The 17141-nt window shown below is 38.8% G+C and overlaps 2 protein-coding genes across 3 annotated transcripts; both read left to right on the plus strand.

Annotated features, from left to right (window-relative positions):
* Positions 1 to 6909: 6909 nt before the first annotated feature.
* LOC310955497 (leucine-rich repeat and immunoglobulin-like domain-containing nogo receptor-interacting protein 1) lies at positions 6910 to 8739 on the plus strand (the record flags this gene model as incomplete). The annotated part of the gene is made up of 1 exon (XM_083925319.1): positions 6910 to 8739. The coding sequence occupies one exon, from the start codon at positions 6910 to 6912 to the stop codon at positions 8737 to 8739; it is 1830 nt and encodes a 609-aa protein (XP_083781445.1).
* A 2285-nt stretch (positions 8740 to 11024) lies between these two features.
* Positions 11025 to 16369, plus strand: vps72a (vacuolar protein sorting 72 homolog a). Of its 2 annotated transcripts, none has more exons than XM_083925715.1 (6): positions 11025 to 11379; positions 13670 to 13822; positions 14210 to 14339; positions 14463 to 14639; positions 15147 to 15291; positions 15489 to 16369. In XM_083925715.1, the coding sequence occupies exons 1-6, from the start codon at positions 11263 to 11265 to the stop codon at positions 15877 to 15879; spliced, it is 1113 nt and encodes a 370-aa protein (XP_083781841.1). In that variant the 5' UTR covers positions 11025 to 11262; the 3' UTR covers positions 15880 to 16369. The 2 variants fall into 2 exon arrangements, with proteins under 2 accessions (XP_083781841.1, XP_083781842.1); XM_083925716.1 differs by having other exon boundaries at positions 14210 to 14330.
* Positions 16370 to 17141: the final 772 nt, after the last annotated feature.

Raw genomic sequence — 17141 nt, forward strand, 5'->3', positions numbered from 1 at the left:
CTGTGAAAGTGTAGTATTAGATAGAAAAATTACTGCGCACATTCACAGATGATATGTGGTAATTGAACTGTCATAAATTGATAGAAAGCTCTTCTGTATCACCATTTACTAGTTTCGCTTCAACAACACACTGAATAATGTTTGACATTGACAACAAGAAACCACAACCCACATTTACTGCTAATGATGCACATTTCTAACAGCGTCAGCCTGATTTTGTGTAAGAGCTATAGTTAGTTTGAACTCTGAGGAAAAGACATGTCACACCATCAAGGCTTCTCAGCTACTGGATTTATAAATGGGGGCTAAAAGTTTTTTGTATGGGAAGTTAGTTTTCTCTTGGCTAACTTTCTCTCTTTCAGTTTACTTCTTTAGTGTGAACCTCCTCCCCAGTGATTTATATTTACAGCTATGTGAACATAATACCAAGGTTGTCACAATAGCAGAATGATCAACTTTGATACAATATTAGAATAGAAAATTAAAACGATACTTGATACCTCTTTCATTACCACAGCAAAAAGAAAAATGAACAACCTGCACAGTGCTGGTACAGAAACGTAAGATAAACCAAAATGTTTTTTTTAATAGCTTCAATAACTCCGATACCATCAAAGGTGGATATCCAATTAATGAATGTAATGACGTGTTAATGATATGACACAATACTATTGACTTTAACTACTACAACTACAAATTGCATAAAAGAAAACATGGCTATACCAATTAAAAAACAAAGAAAATAAAATGTTAACAAAGAGTTAAACAAACAAAATACACAACAACAAAAAGACAAATGCTATGTATTTACATCTTTTGTTTTGTAGTAATTTGTGCTGCAGTGAAAAATGATAATGATATTATTAGATGGAATATTTCGACATTTTGGAAAATGTTTTTTTGACTTGATTGATGAGCGTTAGATGACAAGCTCGGTACCAATAAAACGGGGGTAAACAGCTGGCCTGTCCAAACTATAACACAATCTGCCTACTTCAGGGCTTTTGTGTCAGACTATTTTCTTGACTCAGAGCAGAATCCAGTCATCACTCTGAGGTTGCCTTGGCAACCAGCAGAGACATCAGGAAGTTATTTCACCCAGCCCAGAAATCGTCTGGCATGTTTGGTTTTTGTACAGATTAAATAAACGAGTTAAAGCGTTTTAATTAATGAGCTTTAAAGTTGCTGGAAGTCAGATTTAGTTTCCTGACAGGCTATTTCCTCTTGTTTCCTGTCTTTATGTTAACCTAAGCTAAGTGGCTTCTGGCTCCACTGTAGCATCACGGTGTGGTCAATCTTCTGATGCAAGAAAGCAAATAAGCATGAATAAGCACTTTTTCCCCCCAAAATTGTCAAACTATTTCATTAAGATGCTGACTGTGTAATTTGTAATGTCCCTGGGTAAAATTTGGCTGAGGGCCTTTTGGTGCAGATCAGCTCCATCTCTCCCTCCCTCCCTCCCCTCTTTTTCTGTCAGCTCTTCACTGTACTCTATCTAATAAAGGCCTAAGATGCCCAACAAATACTTAAAGGGAGAGAATTACCTAGAGGCATCACAGCATTCACGGCAAGAGGGAGCAGCAATGACAAGCGAAATGACGATAGAAATGTAGGAGGATATTATGCAATTAGGAGCTTTGATTTGGCCGAGGCTGTAATTGGCATTCATCACTGATTTTCTCGTCAGGGGTTGGACAGAGATTCGCTGATGAACGCAGGTTCCCTGAGGTACCAGATGGTAAGTTCCTGACTCAGCAGCAGCTCTTCTTCTGTGGTGATCGTGCACCTTTTGTGTTCGCACATCACCTCATAATCCTGCATCGGAGCCATGCAGTTCATCTGTATGAATCTGGAGGGACTGCTACTATGAAACAAATAAACAAAGGCTGCGGTGTGGGTGTGGTGAGCAGCTAAATCGCAAATGCTGAAAATGAACAAATGAATTTACACATGTTATATTAATGAGGCCCACAGTCAATTATGCAAGTCTTTTAGAGACGTGGGATGAAATGATAGATTACTCAATCACAAGTGGGGAGGAAAACAAAGTCAAACCATAATCTGCCAATTTTAAATTCATGTTACTGCTCTCCTCTTTTTATTGAGACGCAGAGACATAGATTTATTATAATGTTAATTCCAAAAGGATTCATATATTTACATGGATTGTAATCTTAATATGTGGAGATCACAAATTACCCGTACATAGTTGGTCTATTAGATTCAGGAGGTATCACTTTGTTTTGTTTTTGTTGACTATGGGTTATTTTGAAACCGTCATTCATTTGGTCTGTTTAATGGGTTCCTGCAGAGGACTATTTTTGGTTTGAGAAGAAAGAGTAATTTTGTGTTGGTCATTGGATTGAGAGAAATTAACATCTTTATGTTAAACAAGATTTCGTCTTCAAAAAGTCTTTTTCAAAAAGTGATTCTTAAAAAAAGAGGGCCGTCTTTAATTCGGGACAATTTGGTGCTTTAATACTTTCTGAACATTTCCTGTGACTCTAAACCGGGGTTTTACCTGTTGTGGTGAGATTTTATTAAAACAGCGTTTAGTTTTCAGGTCGATTCAGACATAATGTACCTCACATGATAACTCCTTGTGTCCATTTCTCTGCCTTGTCCGCAATTTAAGCTTGTGTACTTACAAATAACACAATAAATATTTTCAACCAGTCATACTCATAACATTACTGTAACCGCACTGTACCCATTAGATCCTTAATTACTGAAGTTCACCTCACTCATTTATATAAATGTATTCTCCTGTTTTATCTGACACTTATTTTTTAGCTTCAATGTTTAAAAAAAAAATCCTATTTCATTGTCTTTATATTTATGTCCTCCTTTTATGTATTGTCTTAATCCATTTAAAAAAATGCCTAATAGGACATTTTTATTTTCTTCTACTTTACTTTACTACTACTTTATAAAAAGCTGAGAGTCTGATGTGAACATCAATAGAGATGACCTGTGTGAGTTGCCATGTTGGCATTCATTAAATAAGATTATATAAAGAAAAACAATGGCTCGTTCATGACTTACAGCCTAAAATTACACTACACCATTAAGAATTCAGAGTTACACCATTCTCTATTGCACAGTACAAAAACTATCTATCTAGTCATTTTGTGTCGTGACCACCTTTGAGATGCACTAAAAGAGTAGTTCTGATGGAGTTTTTGCAGTATGATACTACATTTTAAAGATCTAAATACTAACAGGTTGCATGCTTCTGACAGTACACTACACTACCCTCCAGGACAGTGTCTTCATCACACTTAGAGCTGAAACATATTCCTTTATTTTTAAGTGTCAGTGCTTACACTCATTCCCATCTGGTGTTTGCGTCTAAATCTCTGCATTTGGCTGACCTGTGTGCCTGCCTCCTGTCATCCAGTGCACGGCGTTGGATGGAGTCCAGGAGCTAGTGTATATAATCCCCCAGCATGCACCATGCACCCGCGCGTCCAGAGCCAGGTTGTTGTTGCCATGAGGACAGCAAAGCAGGGAGACCGAGCTGCAGCAACACGCTGCCTCCAGAGTTGAATACATTTCAGAATGGGAGGATGAAGCTTCCTTTGTGTATGTCTGCCTGCTCCTCTCACATTGCATGTTTTATTTGGATGTATTTCTGAGCAGCAGAGGTGGAACCGACGGACCCAAAAAGATTTACTCTGCTCTTTGAATTCTCTTTCCTCGTGTCAACAATTTATCCAGAGACATTTTCAAAAGAAAATCCACTTGCAACTATGCTCTTTAACACAAAATTGTGAATATGGAGCTATCACAATTAAGCCCTCCAGACTGAAGACACGGTGAGTTACAGTACTTTATATTTCTTTAGACCACACAGTATAATTCTTGTATAATACCATGCATTGCATTTGAGCTCTTGAAGCTGCCAGTAAATGACATTTGCACACTGTTTTCACTCTCGAGAATGTACAGTACTCTCCCAGAGGAGTTCAGGAGGAGTCAGCCTCCATCACTGCTGCTCTGGGGAGCTGCTGTCATCACCAGCAGTCACACTATTCAGTATTCCCCAGCTCCGTAACCATAACTGTGTCAAGATAAAATGACCACCTTCAAAATGTGATCTTAAACACAGTAAGAAGTGAATCACTCTGTTGAACACTAAACTTTCTAAAAGGAGTTTTCAAGCTGAAAAAAGCTATTTTTAATTTAAAATAATTAAAGACATCTTGGAAATACAAGCTTTAAAGGTTGATCAAAAATGAATCCGTTTGCAAAGATGCTTTAGTGAGCATGCTTGTGTTTATATTTTACATTTAGAAAAACAGCTCTTTTTGCAAAAAAAGTCACAAATATGAGAGAAACACGTCCTACTGTATTGCTTCTCTCCCCATCCCTCCTCTCACGTGTTCTATAGTGTTGCAACATGTGAGGACATCTGAGGGTGGCATTACAGTTTCTTTCAACACTCTCTTTGAAATTTAAACATCAAGTAAGTCCCACATTTTCACAGGATTACTCAATATTCTGGTCTTCATGTTAAAAGTTAAGATGTTGGTATGACATGTTTATATGTGTTTTTTTTATTAATAGCCCTTTTACTGTACGTAACAGGGCATTTCCACTTACAAACAGTACATAATCTTCAAGCAGTATTATGAAACTATAGGACATGCATATACTGAACAGAAATAGGTTTTCTGTTGCTGTCCCCTAGTGGTGGATTTAGTAATAGTTTATATAAAGGGCGCTTTTAAAGATCTGTAGTAGCAACGTAATTTTTCACATGGTTCTTGTTCTGAGCATCAACAAATTCAAACAATTTAAAATATGTAAACCTTCAAGTTTAGACCCTGTTCTGTTGTTTTTGTTGCAGCCAAACAGTTTTTGTGTTGAAGAAAGAAAACAAGTTCAAAGGGTTTCAAAATATGGTCCATATTTTGGGACAAGAAGAAGAAGAGGAAGAATTACTTTATTAATCCCGCAAGGCGAAATTCAATTTTTTCACTCTGTTATTATACATGTTACACACACATAGGCCCTAAATACACACACATGCACAAACAGGACCTATATACATGCAATTAATGGAGAGATGTCAGAGCAAGGGGCTGCCAATGGATCGGCGCCCAGAGCAGTTGGGGGTTCGGTGCCTTGCTCAACAGCACCTCGGCAGTGCCCAGGAGATTAAATGGCACCTCTCCAGCCACCAGTCCACACTCCATTCATGGTCCACACAGGGACTCGAATGACATATTTTCCTCCTTCCTGAAATCAAACCACAATGTTTAATATATCTCACATGTTGCATTATACAGGAATTGATGCAAAATGAATAAAAAATTAACCAAGAGTAAAGCTGTATGCTTTCACAGTAACCACAGGAGCTAAATAAACTAAATATAAAACATTGAATGTAAAAAATGTCAAGCTTACATGTGCCTCTGACATTAAAATGTGCCCTGAGAGATGATGTTTACAATAATTGAGAACAGATAATTGAGTGGTGATGCCTCATATAGTGCAGGTTTGCACTTTCTCCCTCCCTCTGCTTTCAAACAGCATTCATTAAACAAAAACAGTGAGCAGACAACCTGCTCTTGTTTTCAATGTTTTTTTTTAACTGAATGAAGATGTGTGGTCTTTTGTGGTGCCAACATCATTTGTGTGACTATATATTATGTTAAACAGAAGAATGTGTAACATAATCTAAGCTCAAACAGCCACTTACTAGTTTTAAAGAGCTTTCAGCTGCGTCTGATGATGGTCAGTGAATGGATGTGGCTTAGCAACAAATCAAGCGAGAAAACCTTTATAATAGCAGTCAAGTGAGAAGAAAAGGTAAGACGGAGGTTAAAGAGCTGGAAGACGGTAAATCAAACCAGCAGCTACAACCCTTAAAATGAAACAAATAAAATCAAAAGAAAGCAAGAAGAGTCAAATGAGCTTTTAGCAGCTTTTTAAATATTTTAACCCTGGGTTTAACAAATTTAATAAAGTGAGAACTATAATCAGACATTTGGGTCGACACTAGCGGGCAGTCGTACGGTAGTCCAAAAAAGAAGTTTTAGCTAAATTACCAGTCAAGGGCACAGGAAGTTAAAATATGGACAAGCTCCAAGAGTAACAACAAGTGGCACTTCATCTACAGTTGGCTCGTACGATGTTAGCAGAAATATAATCAGGTTATAATGGAGATCTAACTGTTTATGGTCATTTAACTAGTTTAAGAAAACATTGAGATTGTTGTTAGTTATGTTAGTCTCAATTCCTCTTTATAGCAACAAAGTGCACCAAAGACTCTTTTCCATGTTTTATACAAATCCTAAAACCTGACCTCAGTGAGTTTATCTCCCTACAACGAGCACAGTTCTTTGCAATGGAAACAGTACACACGCACACACACACACACACACACACACATGCACGCACGCACGCACGCACACACACACACAAACACACACACACACACACACACACACACACACACACACACACACACACACACACACACACACAGTTCCAGGGTGGAGGACACAGCTGTTGCCTCTGTAGCTTATCATCTTGGATTATTGCAGTAATGTAAACATCATAAATATAAACTGAAATCAATGACACTCATAGTTTGACGGATGATTCAGCATCACCATCTGACAACATTTGAGCACATCTTCCTTTGCTTCCTGTCTTTTTCTTTTATTCAGTATTTGCAAGTCTACAAAGACAGAAGTCTCATTCAGGAGCTGACTGGTTTTTGAATATCTACTTCCTATTATCCAAGACGAATTTTTAGTTCAAATGAACAGATGAATGCACTAGACCGTGCATTTTACCCTCCTTTTCTACTGATGTGATGTCAGTGAATATCACTTTCTCATTCTTTTCTCAGCTCTTCTCTCTTTCTCTCTCTGTTACATGCAGGCAGGCCGCCAGATGTTCGAAGGGGTGGCCGTCCACCAATGGCTGTACTGGGGAGCTCTCTACCTGTTGGCTGCGAGGGTGGCATTTTCATCTGAAACTCGCCTGTCCTGTCCACAGTCCTGCAGCTGCAACACTGCACTGCTGGAGGTGAACTGCTCAGATCGCCAACTAACCACAGTGCCCGACGGTCTCCAACAAAACACCAAACTACTAAACTTAACACATAATAAGCTCAAGACTCTCATGCACCAGCAGTTCCAGACTTTGACACAACTTTTAGACTTGGATTTGAGTGACAATATTATGGTAATACTTGAAGTGGAAACATTTCTCGGCTTGCAAAGTCTGATAACTCTGCGTCTTGCTCGCAACCACATGAAGATTATTCCTGTTGGAGCATTTGCTGGTTTGCCAAAACTGAAGTTACTGGACATAAGCAGTAACGAGATCCTTGTTTTTCTAGATTTTACTTTCCGTGATTTACCTTCCCTTCAGTTTATCAAAGCAGCAGATAATGATATCATTTTTATTTCTCATCAAGCTTTCACTGGCTTAACCAGTCTGCAAGAGCTGCGCCTAGACGGCTGCAACCTCACTGCTGTGCCAACAGAGGCGCTCACACAGCTCAGCGGGCTGAGAAGTCTCCATTTTCACCGACTGGGCCTCACCGCGCTGCCAAACTTCTCTTTCCGTCATCTAGAGCGCCTCAAGGAACTTGTCATTTCTCATTGCCGCTGGCTGGAGACCCTGTCAGGAAACAGTCTCTTTGGCCTGAATCTTACATCCCTAACCATCAGACACTGTAACTTCAGTGTTGTCCCCTACACCCCTTTGCATCATCTTGTATATCTTTCATACCTTGACCTTTCTTTTAACCCAATCACCTACATTCATGCAAACCTTTTTGAAGACTTGCTCCGTCTTCAAGAGCTCCATCTGGTTGGGGGATCATTGCTGCGTATTGAAATCGGAGCATTTAGGGGTTTGGCTCATTTCAAATTGCTGAATGTATCTAGAAACCTCCTCACCACACTCGAGGTAGGAGCTTTCCAATCAGTGGACACCTTAAGAACTCTGGGACTTGATAACAACCCACTGACATGCGACTGCCGTCTGCTGTGGGTGGTGCGGAGGCAACTTTATTTGGACTTTGGTGGAAATCCACCGACTTGCACTACCTCAGTCCAGTTGCAGGGATGTTATTTCCTAGACTTTACTGAAGCTGAGCTCTCAGGCCTCCTCACGTGTCGGCAGCCTCGTATTCTGAATCGCAAACCTCGAGAAGTGAGAGTAGATCAAGGACACACGGTGGTGTTTTATTGCAATGCAGAAGGTGACCCTCTGCCATCTATCACCTGGATAAGCCCACAACTAAAACCTCTAGCACCCATTGGTAGAATACGGGCTCTCTCTAATGGCTCACTGGAAGTTCGCTATGCTCAACCTCAGGACAGTGGTGCTTACCTCTGTGTGGCATCTAATGCAGCAGGAAATGACAGCCTACCCATCAGCCTTCACGTCCGAGCCTTTCCATCAACTTCTAAAAACCCATTTCGTCTTCAAGGTTGGTTTGCCTTTCCGTCTGTCTCTCCAGGCGTGAATGGAAATCAGAATGTCGCATTTGATGTCAAGACATTACTGGTAGCTGCAACCATTGGTCTTCTATCGTTTTTCAGCTCTGTGAGCGTGTGTTTCATCTTCATGTTCTTCTGGAGTAAGAGTAAGGGGCAAATAAAACACACAGCCACAATAGCATACGTGCCACGAAGTGCCATGTCAAGTGGTAATGGAGGGAAAGGCAACAACACAGAGACAAGCAGGTTCACCATGAAACTTATATGAGTGAATAAGTAAAACAGACTAATTTCCCTTGGTAATTCAAAATGTTCAACTTTTATTTTTGTTTCCATCACTCGACAGAATGTAGCTAATTTTAGAGCATGTTAACTTTTGTCCAACAGAGGCTGACTGTTGATTGATTCATGTAAATGTATAGCATGTTAGATAGAGCCATGTTGTGCACAAGTGAAAATGACAAGAGTAGATCGTGCTGGTATAGGCCATTTTGGACTTTAATAGTAGTTTAAGTTACATTATAGGAGCATCTAACCAAGTGGATCATTGATTAGTTTCATGAGACAGGAGCTCAATTATAACAAAGCCTGAATGTAAAGCAACCAAAGTACGCAATATTTATCAGCATAATGCATGCATGTAGAGATATAAATGATTCAGTTAATTGCAGGTTGCTTATATTGCCTTTGTTCTTGTTCATATATATAAAAACAATTCAAGAACATGTTTGTTTTGTTCATTTGGTTTCCAGAGAACAGATGAAGTAGACTTTTTAATTGAAACAATTATGATTGAGACAACTTAAATATAGGCTAATATGAATATTAATCTTATATTAAGGTTAGTGTACACATTACTTCCTTCTTAACAGCATGTCTTTTTCTATTTAATTTGATTGTAGGCCTATATTCTTCTAATATTTTCACATTTACTGCTGTACTATTTATATTATTTGGATGTTTATTGGGACATGTTTTTTCTCTTTTCAACAGTAGCAAAGAATAAAATATTGTGCTTTCAAAAATGTCCTTTTTATATTTTTTTGTGTGCTTATTCAGCGCCCCTTGGTCAAAAATGGAGCCTTCATAAGAAACATCAGATGCAGTAAGTGTTATATTTGTTAAACAGGTTCAACTAAATATATATTTTTTTAACACTAAATCAATAACTGTTAACCACAAGCACAAAAAAAGAGGTATAAAGTTAAAGTAGTATACTTTCCCTTTAGGTAGTTCATCGAAATGATATTGTTGCCATGGCAATACATTATCTCTCCACTGGTTTCCATAACAACAGTATCAAACAGTGTGGCTGTCATCCAAAAGTAATGTTAGCAGCAAAATTACTTGGAAGAAAGGATGAATGTGAATTAAACGGCAAAAATATAAAGCTATGTCACATTTCACAGTGTAAAATATGTCTATACTTTAGCAAGTCAAATTGAATTAATGTTAGGTTAAGTTTTATATTCATAATATGAATTATCTAAAGAAATTGTCCTTCTACAACTCTTTAAAAAAATCTGATCTAAATACATATTTTGAAACAATATCACATTTAAAATTACTTAATGAAAAACGAAACAAAACGATAGAAAGATTTGTTAATCTTGTAATTTTATATCAAATGTAGTCAGTCCTTGTGTGTTTTCATACTTAATTTAATGAAATATCCGCTGTGGCTACACCACTGCTGTCCTAGCATGTCCTCAGTTCGACGCCAAGAATAATGTTTCCCATCACACCCGAATAAATCGAACTTTAGCAATGTCATGGCATGGTTTGGGGATGTTTTCTGCAGCAGGAGTTGGGCCTCTTGTACAGCTACATGGCAGGGTGAATGCAAATGTTTATGTGAACCTCCTTTGGCAACATGCAATACCTTCACTGCATCTGTCTCCCAATCAGGTGCAATTTTCATGCAAGACAATGTCGCGTCACACTGCAATACGGGTTCAGCAATTCCTTGAAGTTAAGACTATTGAAACGATGAAATGGCCAGCCCAGAGTCCAGATCTAAACCCCATAGAGAATCTCTGGAAAAATCCTTGGCAAGAAAGTAATGGCTAAGAAACCCACTACAGTTACCGAACTGTGGAAGAGACTGAAGAAGAATGGACAACGATCAAACCAGAGGAGTGTGAGAAACTAGTGATGTCCTGTGGATGCTGATGTGCTGAAGTCATTCAAAGCAAGGGCCTCTACACTTCCTATTCTCTTCTGACTTAAGAGTAACTGTTCTCTAATTTTGCTCGCTGATTTTTACACAAAATAAATGTTTTTTGTTGAAGTGCCTTGGTTATTTAAAACAAACATGCTAGGACAGCAGTGGTTTAGCCACAGCGGATATTCTATCAAATTCTGAAAAAAACAAAAACAAAACAGTAAATGAAAATTAACACATTGTTCTTTCATTTTGATCTCCACTGTATATACAAATATTACATTAAGAGCGGTTTTATTTTGAACACGGTGTGGATCGTATCCCGGAAATACAGTAAATCTTCCGGATGTGACGTCCGGTTAGCGACAAGAAGGCAGCGGCTAGTCTCGGTTAGCTCATCTGTGTAGTTACAACTTGAGTTAGCTAATAAGGAGCCTTCATTCAGCATATCAGAGTGAATCTTGAGCGTACTCATAACTTAAATAAATATGAGTATAAATAGATGATTAAGTAAGCGCAGCTAGAGGTAAAATAGGTCCCAAAAACAGCCGGTTAAGGTAGCACAACAAAAGCTAACGGCAGCTCAGTTAGATACCCGTTTGTTAGCATTGTTTTGAAATTACAGGCATGACTCTGGCTGTCGACCGGGAGCCCAGAAAGACTGCGGGGAACCGCCTATCAAAACTACTGGATGCTGAAGAAGAGGATGAATTCTACAAAACCACGTATGGAGGCTTTAACGATGTGAGTAACGTTAACATGAACCAATGTGACAGATGCAGGGTGAATTAGCTAAGACGTTAGCATTGGCTTACAGCTACCTTGAGTTTGATTAGCTGCTAACACTGATTTTTTTCTTCATTACAGCCCAGAAGGGACACATCATATTATGCTGTAACAGACTAAAATTGAGTAATAATTAACTATTTATTTTTTTATTCTATGACAGCCCTAACATCCGTATAGACACTTAAACATACAAACTGCATTGTAGTTACAGGCATACATGGGGTTTTTATGTTGTCTTTTTGCTAAAACTGTGAGGTGAATATCAAAATGCTAGTGTAGAATAAAAGAAAATCTTCATATTAAGACAGGCGTGAAAAAACAGTCTGATGTAGCTTAGGAACGTAACTCCATGTTTCTTTATAGTCAGATAAAGACATTTTAAAAGCCTTCTGTCTGATAATCCAAAGCACATAACGCTTCGTTCTGTGAGTAAAACAAAAATCAAATCCTTCAATAAGGTTGGCCATTTAAAAAAAATCCGTCCCAGGTTATCAGAGGCCACAAAAGGGTCATTATCTTGCAAAATACCTGAACAATAAACAAGATTCCTTGAATTGTCATGTTTTTTTTTGTACCCAGCAGCTAAATGTAATTTGTAACCACTGCTGTAGATAGACAGGTTACTAAATGGACTAACTGCCTGCATTGTACCAGTTACAAGGAGAAACATAAAATTGACTTCATAGGCCAATATGTTAATGCATTATTTTAGAAGTAATTAGGTTAAGTTAGATAGCAGGTAGGTCATTTGATTTGAGTCTTATCTCTCTGATATAGATGCTGTGATCATATCAGTGGCAGTTTAACAGCAGCACACACTACAGTGCTACAGTATAACCATAAAGTTGAAATGCCATGCTGTATTTTTTCTTTTCAGGTTCAACATTATTAGGATTTTATCTTCATAAAGGTTGGATTGATTGTAGGGCTGTTACTTTTAGCTACGTGTACCTCTCTACATCTCAAAGCCTCTGTAGTGAAGTGACGCTAGTTTGACTGTGCTCCTGCCATCACTCCTGCGGTTAAAGCACAGCCAAATTTTAGGAAGATCATGGACATCAGTATGGGATTTTTATAAACTGCTGCTTAGAGCGCAGGTTTTGGAGAGTGAGATAAATACCCATTAGCCGGTGTTTCTCGGTTCTGGGTCTAGTGCTTGTCAAGTGTACTTAAAGCCATAGCAAGATGAGAAAAATACAAGCTCAAAGATGGAACAGATATTAACCAACCAACATGAAAATGCCACATCAAAGAGTGCATACAAAATGTGCCTTTAATTAAGGCCTAAAGCAGCTTTGGCCTTCAAAACCACCATGCCAATGTGATTCATCCGAAAACTGTGACCACCACTCCAAAATGTCCTGGCCCAGTCTATCTTAACAGCTGACAAGTTTGTGGAGGCCGTATGAGAGTGCCAGCCTTTCCTGCGTCACACTCGAAGAGAGAGGAAAGCTATAAAGGCTTCAGGCTATATTGTGAGTCAGACTATTACAAACTCTTACTTGATATTGCAGCAAATTAATTTAAGGCTTACATTTTAAGATGTTGTATCCTCCATTTACCGTCTAGGTAATTTTCTTCAGGCATCTGCTGCTTCAAAGGTCAACTTGTGTGGGGGGATTTGGCAGCGACTGCTCTGGCAGTTCTGACGTTAGTCTCAGCTGAATTTGACAAAAGTAGCTAAATTATTAAAAAAAATCTCAAGCAAATCCTGAGACTCCTCAGTCATCCCTGCTGGCTCTTCGCTAAAACAGTGTGACCCCTTGAACATATTTAAATTCAAAGACTAGTCTGACTTACTTAAAATTTCTGGTGAGTATTTTTAGCTTGTGACTGACGTTGGTCTTTGTCACCAGCACAGTTTGTTTGTCATCATTCAATAACTTTGTCTTATCTGTGCACTTGGCATTCAAGAACAGATTATTTTTGTTCCTTAAATTTCTGTTAATTGCCACATGCTTTGACAAGATGCAGATTTCCAGGACACTTTCAAAACATATGGCTGATTAGCATGCATTTAGCTTAAAATAACTCACTTTGTGTTTGTAAATGTGATGTTCAATGAGAATTTATGTTTTAGTACACACAATGTTGGTTATACTTTGTCTACCCCTTGTGAACACACTATATGGGCCTGAACACTATGTGTTTGTGTTGTTTATCTGGGAGTGTGTGAGAGCTGAGTATCTGAATTAAAAATAAACCTCCTTTTTGACTACATCACACCTTTTTTATTTTCTAACAGGAATCAGGAGATGATGAGTATCATGGGGAACATTCAGACACGGAGGATGAGGTGGACAGTGACTTTGACATCGATGAGGGGGATGAGCCAGACAGCGACCAGGAGGAGGATGCACCTCGGAGGAAAAGTCGGGTGGTCACTAAAGCGTATAAGGTAGGCACAATCATTTCAGGAGCTATCAGACTTTGAATCAAGTTTCTGCTTCGTAAATGAATTACATTATTCTCATCAGTCTACATTCAAATCTGAGAGACCTTTTTAAATGACAATGCAGCATGAGTCAGTCGACATCTTAAGAATTCTGGGACTCTGGACACAAGTATTATTGGTGACAGAGATGAATAAGGATATTCATACTTGAATGAAAAAGATTTGCAGTCAGTAGACTTTCTTTCTCTCTCAAATCTTCTTTGCTTGTTATAATTTATTGTTTCTTACTGATGCTTCTTCTGTGGTTGCGTTCTACCTTTGCTGCGGTAATAAGGACATTTCTCCTCTGTGGGACTAATAAAGGAATATCTTATCTTATCTAAATCCAAGGAACCAATTAAGGTGGCAAAACCAAAACCCAAAAGACCCTCTGAAGAGCAAAAGAAGACTGAGAAAGTGAAAGTGGAGCTCAAAAGGAGGATTCCACAAGAATTCCAAGATTTTGCCGAGAGTAAGATTGGTACAAAACTTCTACAGTTGCCTACACACTGTTCTCAAATACCTCCCAATAAGCTTTTGAACATATGAATAATTCTTGAACAGGAGTCTTTCTTATCAACTGTATATTGTAATTATTCTACAGCTCGGAAGTCTGTGCGACAGTCCACTAGTGAACATACCCGAAAGACCAATCTGCGATTGCAAGAGCGTCAGGATGCCCCTCGGAGACGCAGAGGTGCTCATCGGGACCGGCCCCTTACCCAGGAAGAACTGCTGGCTGAGGCAAAAATAACAGCAGAGATTAACATTAGATCTTTAGGTAAGAACATGTTGGTCAAGTTACTGCAATGTAAAGAGAGTTTTGTTCCCAGAATGTTCTGTCTTCAGTAGAATGTTATGTGAACAACCTAAGCTTCAATACATACACTTGTATGTTAGTCGTGACACAAATTAACTGAGATGACAATAGAAACGTTAAATAAAATTAAAACTACATTAAGTTATATTTCCCCTAATGGACTTCAGACCGTGTCAAGTCCATAACCTCTCCAACATGGCCATATGAGACAAATGTTGTATCTGTTAATGGTTCAAGTGTAAATAAAAACGTAGTTGGTTTTGTGTAGTTGGAGGAGCAGATGCCACTAGCTGTAATGTTACCCAATGTAAATGTAACCCATCTGTCAGGCAAAGAGATACACAAAGTCAAAGTAAATACTGTTTAATGATTACAAATGTATCAGTGTATTGTCTCTGTCTGAAGTTGTTTCACTTAATGACAACACACCTGGAATAAAGATGCACATATTGAATTTTCTGTGTGTAGAAAACTATGAACGTCTGGAGGCGGACAAGAAGAAGCAAGTCCACAAGAAGCGGCGTTTTGAAGGACCAACCATTCGTTATCATTCAGTCCTGATGCCACTAGTTTCTCATTCAGTCCTAAAAGAAGAAAATGTGGATGTTGAAGGGTACGTTATATATGATCCTGCTGCACTTAACTGGCTTCAGAACCATTGTTTACATTTCTGTCTACTTGAAATAATCTGCTTCAGCTGCATTAACCGAAGTATTTAACCAGGCGAATCTTGCATAGACCAGCGGCATATAGTATATACTGTATGTGTAAACATTTTTTGTTTGTTTGTCATTTTCCCATTTTCCATAGGTTGGATCAGGACGTCCCACAGACTGCATCACAAAATCTCACCACACCGTCGCAGCAGCCCGCCGGAGGTCTCTGCTCCCGTACTTATATAACATTCAGTGAGGACGAAGCGTTCGAGGCAGCCTTTCCACACAGCGGCCAGTCAAGTCCTCAGCTGCCCGTCCAGGAGGTTTGTCCTGTAACCCACAAGGCCGCACTATACCGAGACCCAGTCACTGATATACCTTACGCTAACACGCGAGCCTTCCGCATCATCCGAGAAGCGTACCGTAAATACGTTGCTGCTCATGGATTTCCAAACACTTCGGGAGGGGTGGCGGGACTTGACTCCTCAGCAAACAAGGGTTCCCGCCAGAAAATGGTTGTCAAGCAGAGTGCTATGGCAACATAGATTAGTTGAAACAATATTTAGAAAATAGGGCTCTGCTTCTTTTTTAAACATGTTAGTTCAGGCAGAATGACTTGATTGAGAGACATGAGGAAACACTGCCACCCGCATTTGTCCACTAGCTTGGGCTAAATACCTTTTCTCCACACAACAGTCATCGAGTTTAATCTCCATCCATGAAACGGGATCCTTGGCACTGGAGATTTCTCGTAAATGTTGCAGATGTTTTGGGATTTAGAGGTCGCTGTGATTAATACGTCACAGTTGTTGAAGCATTTCAAGGCAAGCGCAAATAATTTCAGTGCTACTGTTGAATGGACAAAGTATGAAATAAAAGTAAAATAATTCAGTAAAAAACAAACATTACCACAAATCAGTTGGTGTTTTCCGTTAACTGCAAAAAACGTCTTACTTGTGATTTCTCTGTGTACAGAAATTCGTTTTGTACATTAACACCCTGAAAGTAGTTTCCATCTGTGCATTGGCAGCTTTGGAGTCCTTTTTTTCTGTTCTTAAATGCTTTTTTTTGTTTTTACTGTCAGTATATTTGGTTTCTACAAATGTACATATTTCTCAACAAAAATAAATATACTTCATATTTACAATTTCTATGAACTCTTGGTTTATAACACATTTCACACTTCAGCAGCTACACTGTAGAACAGCACACTCAAAAACATAACCATCATTCTGTCATTTGAGGCTTTTGTTTATTGTTTTTAATCTGATTTACAGCTTTTATCACCCCATCACATTAAAACTAACTCTGTCTGTAATGCCCCTCAAATCCATCTTCAATCTACTCATACTGGGAGTTTTTTTTTCATTAAAACTAGTTTAACACTGGCTTTCTCAGAAGCCAAAATGACTAAATGTCATATTTGTTTTTAAAAACCTAAATTTCACATTCAGATGAACGCCATTACTGAAATCCCATGAGCGCTTTGGGAAAACTGGGACCAAGAGTTTAATTTACTGTTTGTATCTGGCAAGTCATTACGATCAATGCTGTGATTCCAGAAAAACGTCCTTTTTCTTCCACTTTTAATATTCTTATTCCTTCTTTCTTGATTCAAATTTCCACTCCCTGCCTCACTGTGTAGACAACGGACAAGACATCTGATGAATGCCAGTCACATACACTCACCGGCCACTTTATAAGGCACACCTGGTGCTTAATAAAGTGTCAGTGTGGTCTTCTGCTGCTGTTCCCTATCTGCTAGAAAGGAGATGCTCTACTGCATTCCTCTGTTGTAACCAGTGGA

Source organism: Echiichthys vipera (assembly GCF_963691815.1).
Source record: "Echiichthys vipera genome assembly, chromosome: 13".
NCBI classification, from domain to species: domain Eukaryota; kingdom Metazoa; phylum Chordata; class Actinopteri; order Perciformes; family Trachinidae; genus Echiichthys; species Echiichthys vipera.

Coding starts and splice junctions, on each gene's coding strand:
- vps72a (XM_083925715.1), top strand. CDS start 11,263: ATGACTCTGGCTGTCGACCGGGAGCCCAGAAAGACTGCGGGGAACCGC. Junction 13,823..14,209: donor TGGTCACTAAAGCGTATAAG/GTAGGCACAATC, acceptor TCTAAATCCAAG/GAACCAATTAAGGTGGCAAA. Junction 15,292..15,488: donor GAAAATGTGGATGTTGAAGG/GTACGTTATATA, acceptor CATTTTCCATAG/GTTGGATCAGGACGTCCCAC.